The sequence below is a fragment of the Culicoides brevitarsis genome, chromosome 1, assembly GCF_036172545.1.
Source record: "Culicoides brevitarsis isolate CSIRO-B50_1 chromosome 1, AGI_CSIRO_Cbre_v1, whole genome shotgun sequence".
Taxonomy (NCBI): Eukaryota; Metazoa; Arthropoda; class Insecta; order Diptera; family Ceratopogonidae; genus Culicoides; species Culicoides brevitarsis.
Genome location: NC_087085.1, coordinates 38,803,666 through 38,815,935, shown reverse-complemented (window position 1 = coordinate 38,815,935; position 12,270 = coordinate 38,803,666). Strand labels below are relative to the sequence as shown.

Here is a 12,270-nt window from a genome sequence, read left to right as displayed (position 1 = left end):
AGCTTTTTTGTTGAATTCTGAAAAAGAAATGTTAGGCTAAAAGTATATTTTCGCTAAAAAATATTTACCATTGTCATTGATTAATTTCAATACAAACCAGCTTCTTTTTAGCATTTCATAATCTTCCAATTTGTTCTTGATTTCTTCACTTTTAAAATGAATTCGTTCCCCTTAGACTTTTATAATTTCCGTATCCTTCAAGATTTAAACGGAATTCTCCCGACTTTTTGTATCAGTTCATTTTTCATCATGATTCTAAAAATTTTGATTATTTTCACGTTCGCTTATACAATCATTGCTCAGCCAAGAAGTCACTGTCCGCACGATACCTTTGTCAAAAAACACATGTGTAGATTGGCAGTTGGAAACTATCAAATGAGAAAGTGTGCAGCCAAAGCTGCACAGATTCGAAAGGAACATGGATGGACTGAAACTAACGTGATGACACTTTTTGCTGACAATCTTGAAGGGGGAATGCGTTATGAAGAGAGAGGTGGTTCGTGTTACTTTAAAAAATCCGTGGAACGATTTTTCTGTAAAAATAATGGAAATCGTGAACAATATTTGGATGTCAATTATTGGTCGTGTTCTTCACAAGGAAATCATATAGCAAAGCATAGCACATCCGATGGGCACTATGAAGGGCGAAGATATGGATTTGAAGATTATGAAGAGAATGAAGAAATGGAAGATGTTGAAGAGGAAGAAGAATCGTATCAAGAAAATTCAGCAGAAAATTGATTTTACTCTAATAAATAATCCGAGGAAAATCAATTTATTCGAATTTTCTTAATCGATTAAACGACTTCCTATATAAACAAATTTTCTTTACTTACCTTTTTTAGTTGACTTTAAGTCTTTGAAACTTCTTAAATATTTAACCTTCGATCAAAATTCATCAAAAATGTTCCTCAAAACCACAATCCTACTTTTTTGTTTGAGTTTCTCTGCAATTCTTGCACATAATCGTTGTCCTAACACGAGTTTTGTGTCGAAACACTTGTGCATTTTTATGAAGGAAACTGTCGAAAATGCCCAAAAATGTGCCGCAAAGTGCGCTCATGCTCGTAGAGCAGATGGTTGGACCGGACCTGATTTAACTGACGTCTTTGTCTTTGATGGCAACATGCAATTCGATCCACGAGGACTTTTCTGCTTTTTCGCTCAACGGGCATCCCGATATTTCTGCGAAGATAAAGGAGGATGGAAGTGTTATCCACAAGGAAAATCTGGAGCTTTCCATCACGTCGAAACTGGCTCCTTTGAAGGATATGCGGATTTTAAAATGTTAAAAGGTGAAATTGAAAATGCAATGTCGATTGAAGAAGATCCAAGTGTTGATGAAGAGGAATAAATTTTACTTACTTTTTCGATAAATCCATCAGTCGTTAATGATGTTGAATAAAATTTTAAAAAATCTTTTTTTTTTGTTTAAATTTTTTATTGAATACAGCATACTTTATTATGTAATTTAAACCAGGTTAGATAACACCATCAATATTTTTTTTTGTTTTTTTTATTATTTATTTATTTTTTTTTATTTTGGGTTAAATTAAACTCATATTTTTATCTCCATTATTTTTTACCACTGGTTATTTTTTTTTCAAATAATTTTTTTACCCCTTAAATTATTTTAAAATTATTTTTTTTTAAATTTTCAATTGAATTTAATGTTTTCTAAACTGATTTCGAAGCTACATCGATGCTCATTTATTTATTTTTATATTTTTTTTTTTCATGTAAATAAGTAATTTTTTTATAAATTAAAAAATATTTCTTTACAAAATTGTAAGAAATTTTGTACAACTAAAAATTAGGAGAACACAGAAAGCAAAATTAAAATTTCTTGTCGACTTTAAAAAAAAAAAATTGGAAAAATATTTTTTTTTCTTCGGACAAGTTGCTCACCGTATTTTTCTTTTTCATAGTTGCACATTTATCATTTAATAAGATTCTGATAAGGAATTAATATAAACTGCGCGATTATTTTATTATTTGAAGAAATTTTTTTAGGGGGCACAAAATTCTCCTGCGTAAATTTTTTTTTATTTATTTTTAGTTGATTTACTTTTCAAAAAAAAAAACAAAAATTTATAAAAAAATTAAAAATTAAAAAAAAATAAAAAAATATTTTTTTTTATTAAAATTAAATTTTTATTTTTTTCAAGTAAATTTTTTTTTTGAAAAACTCAACCAAACTTTGTACTTTCGAATTTTTTCGAGCACAATTTGAACAGTTTTTGTTTAAATATTTTTTTATGTTATATATTTATAATAATAAGAACACTACAAAAAATGTAAAACCCTATTTAGATCAAATAATTATTCAAAATTGTATAAAATTTGATCTAAACCAACTCCAAATTTGATTTTATAAAAAATCCATGGAGTTGCATTTTCCATAATAATTAATTATAAGCGATAAATAGTTCATAGATTAATTTTGACAAAATACAAATGTCAATATTTTTCATAAAATTTCAATTTTTGATATATTTTAGGACAAAAAAATGATCAAAAATTGAAATTTAATGAAAAAAATTGACATCTGTCATTTTTTTTATTTGTCAAAATATTCTATGAACTCAATAAGCTTCTGATTATTTTTTATATGAATATTATATTATTTTTTTGTGTGTGATATTATCATAGGAATATAATATGTTTAATAATAAGTTTATATTGAATATAATATTTTTTAGTTAAGAACATTTCACTACATGTATTTTGCAGCTAAAGAAATTTTAAATCAAGTCTCTGTGATATTTTTTTTTTCAAATTTTCTAAAATTCTCTGGACAAAATTTTTTCTTTAATTTTTTTTTTTATTTTAAAGACTTGTCTTAGAATTTATCATACTGAACGATACATGTTAGTTGTTTTTACGAGAATTTTAGGAGCCCATGTATTTTTTTTTATATATTTTGTAAAATTGTGTTTCAAATTCCTCAAAAGAATCCAGTTTTGGATCACATTTTCCCATCATTTGGTTATTTTTATGACTTGACATTTTATTTTTTTTTTTAGTTTTACGTAAAATATCAAGTCATGATTAAAATTTAAAGGTTTAATTAAAAATAATACAATTTTATTTAATGACTGAATATTTTTGTTCACGTTTTTGAATGGATTTTTTGACATTTATCTCCTGAAAAAAATTTTGACAGCTGTCAAAAAAATTATTTAAAATTTTTTAAAAAACTCTCAAAATAAAAATTAGGCCATTTTTTTTTTTATGTCACATGCGGAAAAGACTCAAATTTTTTTTTTAAGTAAAAAAAAAATAAAAATAAAAAATTTAAGAAAAAATAAAAAAATTTGGTCATTTTTTTTTTAAAGCAATCAAAATATTAATTAAATAATTTATAAAATAAATTTTTAATTAAAAAATTTGACATCTGTCAACTGTCAAAAAAATTTTTTTTTTAATATTTTAGTTCAAAATCATTCAAAAACGGATTAAAGCTCAGTTTTAAGTAACTTTTCTTGGTACGAGATTGCAATTTTTAAAGTAAATTAATTTATTTAAATTTTTAATTAAATTATTTTTTTTTAATTTAAATAAAAAATGAACCAAAGAGAAATTTCAATTAATAAATATTAAAGAAAATTGAACTTTTTTTTATTAAATTTCTTTCCCTGAGTCTTCAATTTTTTTCTATTTCTCTTTAGTTCATTAAAAAATAAAATTTAACTATAAATCCAGGCTCATTATTTCTTTCATGTCTGTCAAACTTGTTCACAATGTGTCTAAATAAAAAATTTTCAACTCAAATAAAATTTTTAACGTCATTTATTTACACACTTGTGAACTTTTTTTTTGTATAAATTGAAGCGATTTAAATTTGCAGAATTGAAAAAAATCATGGGATCCTTTTTAATTTTTTTTTTAGATTTTTTGTTGTTTTAAGGCCATTTTTCTGGCTTGTATCGTATTTTTATGAATTTTTTTCTTTAAATAATTTTTTTTTGAGACTGATTTTCTACATTTAACACTTTTTTACGAATATTTTTTAATAATTTTTTTTTCAAAATTTTCAACATAAAAAATTAAATTTTTGTAAATTTTTAAAAATCAAAAGAAAAAAACTTACTTATGACGTTTAGTCATAATTTTCAAGTATTCCAAAGCATTACGAGCGGCATTGGCTTGTGCATCTTGCGGATTTGGGCCGGATCCGTGACAGACAGCTACTGGCAAGGTCGAAAGTTGTACCAAACATTGCCATTTACCGGTTACGGTTTTTTCTTCAATGTCGACGTAAGTGACTTCGAATTGGTGCTCGGAGGCGATCTCTTGCAAAAATTGCACGTAGTTGATGTCTTGGTTCAAACACGTATTTTGGAGCTTTGCGAGAGTTTTGCCATAAGTTCCCTTCAGTTGTTTATGGAATTGAGAGACTTTGTAGCTGTGCTGGTTCGTTAAAGTCGCAATTTTGGCATCTTTGAGGTCGGAATATGCCGTAACGGGAACTTTTACGTCGTTGCCATCCTCGTCGGTGAGTTGGATGACCATACTTTGATCCATCGGGATGTCCTTGAGTTTTTGCCACATTTTGTGCGCGGCATTGCGTTTCGCGATTTTTTTGCTTTTACCGTTGCCGACTTCTTGATGGTTCAAGACGAAACAGGCGATCGTGAATTGTCGCGCATGCGGAAGCCCAACTTCCATTTCGGTTTCGTACGTTGGTGGCGGCCATTTGCGACTCATGCAGAGCTCCTGAAGTTGTCCGATGGGATTTCCGGCGACTTTTTCGTCGTCATTTTCGTTATTAGCGCTGCCATTTGTCTCGACATCGTCATTCGGCAACGAAGTGCCCGTCAAGAGAGCAATAAGAGCCTTTGCGCAGTTGTGCTTCGCCTGTTTTTTCGACGGTCCGCATCCAAAAGCCTCTTTATCGTTGAAGGAAACGCGATATTTGAACATGGGTTTGTGCACGGCGCCCTCAATTTGCACGAGCTCGTAATTTGGCGTGATTCCGCGACGCGAAAGTAACTCTTGCAGTATCGAAATTGGAGTTTTCATCGACTTATCGTCGATTTCATTCTTTAATGCATCTTCTATCGAGATATAATCCATTTTAACCTGCGACACGGGGGCGAAAGAGCATGACATTAGATAACCTTCGGTGACCCAATTTTCCGAGAATCGATAAAATTTCAACTTACCGCTAATTTATTTACCGCATTTTTCGATTGGCGGCCCTTTCGTTGCTTTTGTGCTGCGGGTGCTGCGTTGCCCGGAGCCTCGCCGCCAACAACTCCGCACGGAGGCATTTGTCCCATGCCAGGATTTTGCTGCTGCTGTTGCATATGTTGCTGCTGTTGCATTTGCAAGACGCGTGGATCCATTTGCATCACTTGCGGATTCATTTTTGACGATGGGGCGTGCTTTTTTACAGTTAACTTAGACGATATTCAGTAATAAATGCATTAAAGAACAAATCGATAGCGACACTTTTTTTCTGCTTTGACAGCTGTGTGAAAAAATTAGGGTTGCCAGTGACGTTTTTGACGAAAATGAAATTGAGGGTTGCCAATTTGATGGAATAAAAAGTCATTTCGGAAGAAGTTTTTCTAAAAATTTTAATTTTTACTTGTTTTTGAAAGTTTTAATAAAAAATGACAAAAATTATTAAGAAAATGTGAAAATATCTATCAATTTTGTTAATTTTTCATTTGATATTAAAAATTTTGAGTTTTTCGATATAAAAATATTTGGAAATAATAAATTTGAAGATTTTTTGAAATATAAATAAATCATAAAAATTTTTCCAAAATATACCGAAATAAATATTTCGAATTATTTAATAAAAATAATTAAAATAAATTTAATTTTTTTATATTTAAAAATAATCAGAATGAATTTTTCCATTAAGGTTAAAAATTTTGAATATTTTAAAAAAAAAAAATAGGAAAAAATTAATGTTCAAAATCAAATTTAAAAATTAAAATAAATTTTATTATAGAATATTTTTGACTCGAAATTTGAAATATGTAATTTTATTTAAACAAAAATTTTGAATTTTTTTAAAAATTAGTCAAAAATTTACTAAAATTTGAAAATTTGCTTCCATTTTTTAATATGTTTTATTTATTTTTGGAGTTTTCAAAATAATTCAGAAGGAATATATTCAAAAATTTTTCGACATTTGTAGCACGTTTTTAGATAAATTTAAAAAATTTTGAAAACAAAAATTTTTTAAAATTGAATTTGGAGAATTTTATACAAAAATTCATCAATGAAGAAAAAATCTACTCAAAAATAAAATTTTTTGATACAAATTTTTATAAAACATTGAAAATTTTTGCAAAATATATTTTTTTCTTCGAGAAAATCTAATAAATTTCTTCAAAAAATTTCAGAAATTCAACAGTGTTGCCAAAATTTTTAAATAAACAAAAACATCCAGGGTTGCCAAATTTTTGAATAAAAACCGCCAGTAAACAACAGAAGTTCTCAAAAAGTTGTTTTTAAGAAAAATTCACAGAAACTATGGAAGTTACAAAAGAAAATTTACCTGAAAATGATGCAAAAGCCGATATTTCATCACAAGAAGGTAAGAAAAATTTCAATCCTCAAATTTTTAAATCAAAATTTCACTAAAAAATAATTTTTCAGATGAACCATGTCTCGTTTGTAACATGACCGAAGTCGATGACATCCTTTATGGTCCATTTATGTCTCAAGACGGCATTCGATGTCACTATTTCTGTCTCCTTTTCTTCTTTGGGCTTGCCCAAACTGGTTGTGAAGTCAAAGACATGGCTGGATTTGTCGTCTCTGACATTGAAGATGCAGTTCGTGACCTAAAAACCAAAAAATTCAAATGTTTTTATTGCGGAAAGCCGGATCCCGCTGCCGTTTGTTGTAAAAAAGTTTGTCGAAAACGATATCATTTGCCGTGTGCCATGAAAAATCACTGTTTGACGAGATTTTTCGGAAGTTTCGACACATTTTGTCACTTTCATGCCCGAGAAAAGATCAAACACAAGGAAAAACCGGCAAACGATCAAATTTGTGAGATTTGTTTTGAAGATTTGGGTCCTTATGATCCCGTGGGGTGCTTCCAACCGCCTTGCTGCGTGGATTTGGTGAAGAAAAAGGAAAATGGGAAGAGTTATTGGATGCATTATCGCTGTGTGATGACCGGAACTCGAACTTTGGGCTATTATTTCAACTGTTTCGCCTACAGTTGTGCGAAAAAAACGTCAGAAACGAAGCAAGGATACTTGAATTGCGGAATTTTCCTGCCGAAACGCGATGCTTTGTACGAAGACGGCGTTCATTACCACAATTTGGATCGTCCTGTGACCGGAGAAGCTTATCTTCACACAACTTATGACAAAGATGCGACTTTATTGCAACGAACTTTCGTATCGAACGACGAAGAAGCCATCGAATGCAATTACGGCGAACGTTGTATCGGCAGAAAACTCGGAAAAATCGACGTAATTGCGTGTCACATGGAAAATTGCGAGAATTTCGTGCATGTGAAGTGCAATCGGTACTTTTGCGATTACAAGTCGAACGAAGAGGCGCGTTCGAATAATTTTTTCTGCAAAGATTGCTTGACGAACAGTTGTTTGGGACTGATTTGAAGCCATTTAAGACTTAAAAATTCAAAAAGATCTCATTTTCGTACTAAATTTGTTGTTTTTTAAAATAAAATAAAATAATTTTTTAATTAAATTCCACGGCGTCGGGATATAAATCTCCAATAATTATATCAAAAAGGCAATACATAAGATGCTTGTTGAGAACGGGCGACTGAAAGACGTCGAACAAGTGACCGAGACCTTTGCGTAAGTTCTCCAAGCGATTGCGGGCTTCTTGTTGACGACGTTCAAGCTCTTCCTTGGTTGGTTTTGGCTCGTCATCGATGAAAAGGTGTTCTGGAAAAGAAAATTTTTTGATGAAAAAAGAATTTTATGATAAATTTTGATTAAAAACTTTAATTTTTGATTATTTTAGGGCGAATTATGATAAAAAATTTAAACTTTGAACTAAAAAATTAAATTTTATCAAAATTTGTAAATTATATTTTCAACAAAAAATTAATTGAGTTCTTTAAAAAAATTTTAAAAATTTGAAAATTTTATTAAAATACTCAAAATTGAATTTTTTGCACGATTTGTGTCAAATATTTTTGAAAAATCTTCCTTAAATTGACTCAAAATTAATTTTTTAAAATTTCTGATGGATTTAAATTAAAATTTTAAAGCAAAAAAATAAGTTTTTGATATTTTAAACAAAAGTTTTTAAATTTGAAAGAATTAAAGACAAAATTTTTATGAAAAAATTTTTCAAGAAGTTCAAAATTAATATTTTTGTTACAAATCCATCGATTCAAGGCAAGAAATTATTTTTAAAAATTTTTTTTGATTCAAAATTCGAAATTTTTATCCAGAAAGTAAAAAAAACGGGGAAAAATTAAAAATTTGAATAAAAAAAATTTAAAATAATTAAAAAATTAATTAATTCATTAAAAAAATAATTTAATTAAAAAATAAATTTTCAAAAATATTCTTTAAGTGATTAAAAATTAATTTTCTTATGATTTTTGATAAATTTGAATTAAAATTTTTAAGCAAAAAAATAAATTTATGATATTTTTTTGACAACATTTTTTAAATTTCATAAGAATTTAAATCAAAATTTTTATGAAAACATTTTTCAAGAAGTTGAAAATTAATATTTTTGTCATAAATCCATCGATTTAAGGCAAAAAATCATTTCAAAAAAATTTTTTTCTGATTCAAAATTTGAAATTTTTAAGCAAAAAACAATATAAAAAAAATTTAAAATTTTAATAAAAAAATAAATTTAAAAAATAAAAAAATTAATTAAAATTAAAAAAAAATCTCACCTTCCAACAATCGAATAAGAAACGCCAATCTCCGTTCCTTCAACCCGAACTTGATGAGCTTGAACAAGACAGTACAAATAATGAGATCAACTGTCTTCTTGCACACACTGCACAACGCCATCACGAATCGCACCAAAACGAGCGGCGCATTCAAAATTTTCACCAAAAAATAAATCAAGCATTGCGACGGTCCCTTCACGTTATTGCTCGCGACAATTTTGGGTGTTGGCATGCCACCCGGATGCGACGTTCGCTTCAACTCAAACAAATTTCCAAACACCCAATTATTATCCGGCGGCGAAGGACGTTGCGTTTCCGCATCATCCGCATGCATGTACATCACATCTTCGCCAACATCCGGCGTTTGTTCAATGGAATGCATGAAAGTCGTCATGAACGAATCCAAACTTTGACCTTTTTCCTTCCGCAATTTCGATGTGACGCTGCTGTAAATGTTCCGCGAATCCGTTTGCGTGTCCGTTAAGGCGTCCCACACAGTGGGCATTTCCTCCAAAGGCGCCCCGTCGACAGCGGACATCTTCATGGCGCCCTTCAGCTTCGTGCTGAGCTTTTGCAGCGGCTGCGGATTCGTCGTTTCCATGTTGAAGTTGTCAACGATCTTTTTTATCTCACGCGAACCGTACACGAGTTGGAAATAATTGGAAGTTTTGTAGAATGCAGCGCGCCATTTGCCTTGGAGACGATTTCGGGCATCTTCGAAGGCTTCGGTTAGGCTGTTCGTTTTGCTGTCTGTCATTTTTTGGTATGAATCGAGTAATTTTTCGGATTGTTGATAGAGTTGTGAGAGTTTTTGCGGCTCCAAATCGGGTTCTTGCAGTTCTTTGTTCAAGTGATCTAAAAAAAAATTAAATTTTTAGTTATTTTTTTTTTTATTAGTTATGGAAAACATCAAATAATTTATTTTAATTTTTTTCATTCAAAAAAAAAAAAAAAATAAAATAAAAAAAAATTAAAAATAAATAAAAAATATTTTTTTCCCAAATTTTTATTGAAAATTAATTTTTATCAAATAATTATTTAAAATTCTATTCAAAAAGTATCATTTATTTTTTTTTATTGTTTATCAAAAATTATTTTAAAAGCTAAAATTTAAAAATATTAAATAAAAATTAATTTATGTTTTGGATAAATTTTATTTTGTTTTGTTTTAAAGAGAATTAATTTTTAAGTCAAAAAAATATTTAAAAAAAATAAAATTTATTTTTATGTCAAATTTTTTAATTTTAAAAATTGATTTACGTTGACAAGTTTTAAATAGAATTTTGAATAATTATTTTCCAAAAATTACAAAAAATATTTTCAACAAATATTTAAAATAAATTATTTAATTATTTAAAATATAAAATTAAATGAAAAATTAAAACAAAAAATTAAAAAAATATTTGAAAAAAAAATAAAAAAAAATTAATTAAAAATTGAATTTAATAAAATTAATAATTAAAAAATTTAATAAAAAATAAATAATTAAAAAAAATTTTAATATTTATTAAAAAAATTAAAAAAATTTTAATTAAAATAAAAAAAAAAAAATCTTGTGAAATTTATTTAAAATATTGAAAAAAAAAAATTTTTTTTAATTTTCATATTTTTTTTACATTCAAGATTTTTTTAGGCAAAAGGTCAAAATATTAAAAATAAATTTAATTTTAACAAAAAAATCAAAAATACTCACCAACATCAAGATAAAATCTCAACATCTCCACGGCTCCTTCCTTCTTCAAAAACTGCATGAACGAATAAAGCTTCGTCTGATCCTTCAAAATGTCATTTTCCATGGAATTCGCCGACGAGAACTCATAATTGTCGGATCCTCGTTTCGCGAAATTCTCCAAAAAAGTCACTCGTTCATTGTAAAGCGGAATTTTCATCCTCTTCCGTTCCGCATTGAGATCTTTCGACGGATCCGTTGCCACAATCACGAGCAAATTAATCAAATTCGGATCCGAAAGGACATCCATGAGCGGCAACAGGACCCAACAAGCGATAAGTTCCTGTATCAAGTTGAAAAAAATGTTGGAATTGAAATTTTCATTGGAAAAAAGCTTTGGTATGAGATATTTAGCGATGCCCCGCAGATAATTGATCTCCGTTTGTCGATTGTACACCGCTGGATGGATGGAATATTCGTTCTGCACGAATGTCGTTGCCAGTTTGTTGATGGGAATGTTGTCGACCACGAGCATTTTTGTCAGAATTTCGTAATGATCGTAGAACAATGGAAGCAATTTGTCCGTAATGAGCACCGCGACATTCAATTTTTTCACTTTAACGACCATTTGACACGTTGCTTCGCGCAAATTTTGCTTCAAATAGCAGATAAAGTCCTCGTCATTCGACAAAGTTGAGAACCAAGAGTTGACGAAACTTTTGATGATTTGCGAATAAAAACTTTCCACGGCGGCGTCCAAGTTTTTGTCCACTAATCCGATCAAGCGCCACGGTTCCTTGTTCAAATCGGTCGTGAGACGATGTCGCGGGCAAAAAGTAACGCCACAAATGTCACATTCGTCACTCAATTCGCGTTCGCTCGAGGCCCCATTGAAACATTCCTCACTGAAGCCGAGACGTTCGCGAGCTCTGGCAAGAATTTCATGCAATCGCGGCTTATGTTCGAGCACAGTGATGGTCAAAAAACATCCCGTAGCGAAGGCGAGAAGTACTCCAACACCCAATAACACGCTAAAAAACACGAAAAAATGCGATTAATGACCTTCGAGATGCAAAAAAAGGAAAAACTCACCTGATATACAAACTCGTAAAAAACAACAAAATCACAATCAATATGAAGGAGATCACAATGTTATCATTTAACAAGTCTCGTTTCATCTTTTCCGTGATTTATTTTTACGTTGCGCGATTTTTAGGCATTGACGTTGTTTTAAATTTTATCAAAAATCTCTCAGGATTTCATTATTTTCCTAGATTTTTACGTTTTTTTTCGTAAATTTTTGACCTTTTCACGATATTTACAATTTTTTGATGTATGACTTCATGCACACGTATAATGTGTACTGTTGACACACAATTTTTGACAGCTGGGCAAATAACGGGAAAAATTCACACTGGGTTGATTTGAAAAAAGGCGCGGTTTTGGTCACGTGACTAAATTAGCAAAGTTTTGGAGTTTTTACCTGTTGCCCGAATAATTTTTGCATAAATTTTCTGTGAACACAATGGAGGGAAATTAACCTCTTCATGCTAAAATTTTGAGAAGAGGACGAAAAGAATTGTGAAGAGGAGAATTGTATTAGCATATAATCAACTTTTAGAGGTGAAACAATGCAGAACACTTTTACATCCGTTTCCGAAAGTATTTGAATTTTACTTCCTACTTTTCCTTTTATTTTATTTTTTTTTTTTAAATAATTTTCAGTATTTGA

The 12,270-nt window shown here is 29.5% G+C and overlaps 3 protein-coding genes across 3 annotated transcripts; 1 reads left to right on the top strand and 2 right to left on the bottom strand.

Annotated features, from left to right (window-relative positions):
• Window positions 1–3,601: 3,601 nt before the first annotated feature.
• LOC134830086 (interferon-inducible double-stranded RNA-dependent protein kinase activator A homolog) lies at window positions 3,602–5,464 on the bottom strand. The gene is made up of 2 exons (XM_063843454.1): window positions 5,169–5,464; window positions 3,602–5,085 (listed from the first exon to the last, which is right to left on the bottom strand). The coding sequence occupies exons 1-2, from the start codon at window positions 5,370–5,372 to the stop codon at window positions 4,090–4,092; spliced, it is 1,200 nt and encodes a 399-aa protein (XP_063699524.1). The 5' UTR covers window positions 5,373–5,464; the 3' UTR covers window positions 3,602–4,089.
• Window positions 5,465–6,440: 976 nt separating this feature from the next.
• LOC134836979 (PHD finger protein 7-like) lies at window positions 6,441–7,667 on the top strand. The gene is made up of 2 exons (XM_063852279.1): window positions 6,441–6,559; window positions 6,622–7,667. Exons 1-2 carry the CDS (start codon window positions 6,496–6,498, stop codon window positions 7,599–7,601), a joined length of 1,044 nt encoding a protein of 347 aa, XP_063708349.1. The 5' UTR covers window positions 6,441–6,495; the 3' UTR covers window positions 7,602–7,667.
• LOC134836978 (sorting nexin-14-like) lies at window positions 7,643–11,860 on the bottom strand. Its single transcript, XM_063852278.1, has 4 exons — window positions 11,631–11,860; window positions 10,563–11,569; window positions 8,870–9,724; window positions 7,643–7,895 (listed from the first exon to the last, which is right to left on the bottom strand). Exons 1-4 carry the CDS (start codon window positions 11,714–11,716, stop codon window positions 7,684–7,686), a joined length of 2,160 nt encoding a protein of 719 aa, XP_063708348.1. The 5' UTR covers window positions 11,717–11,860; the 3' UTR covers window positions 7,643–7,683.
• Window positions 11,861–12,270: the final 410 nt, after the last annotated feature.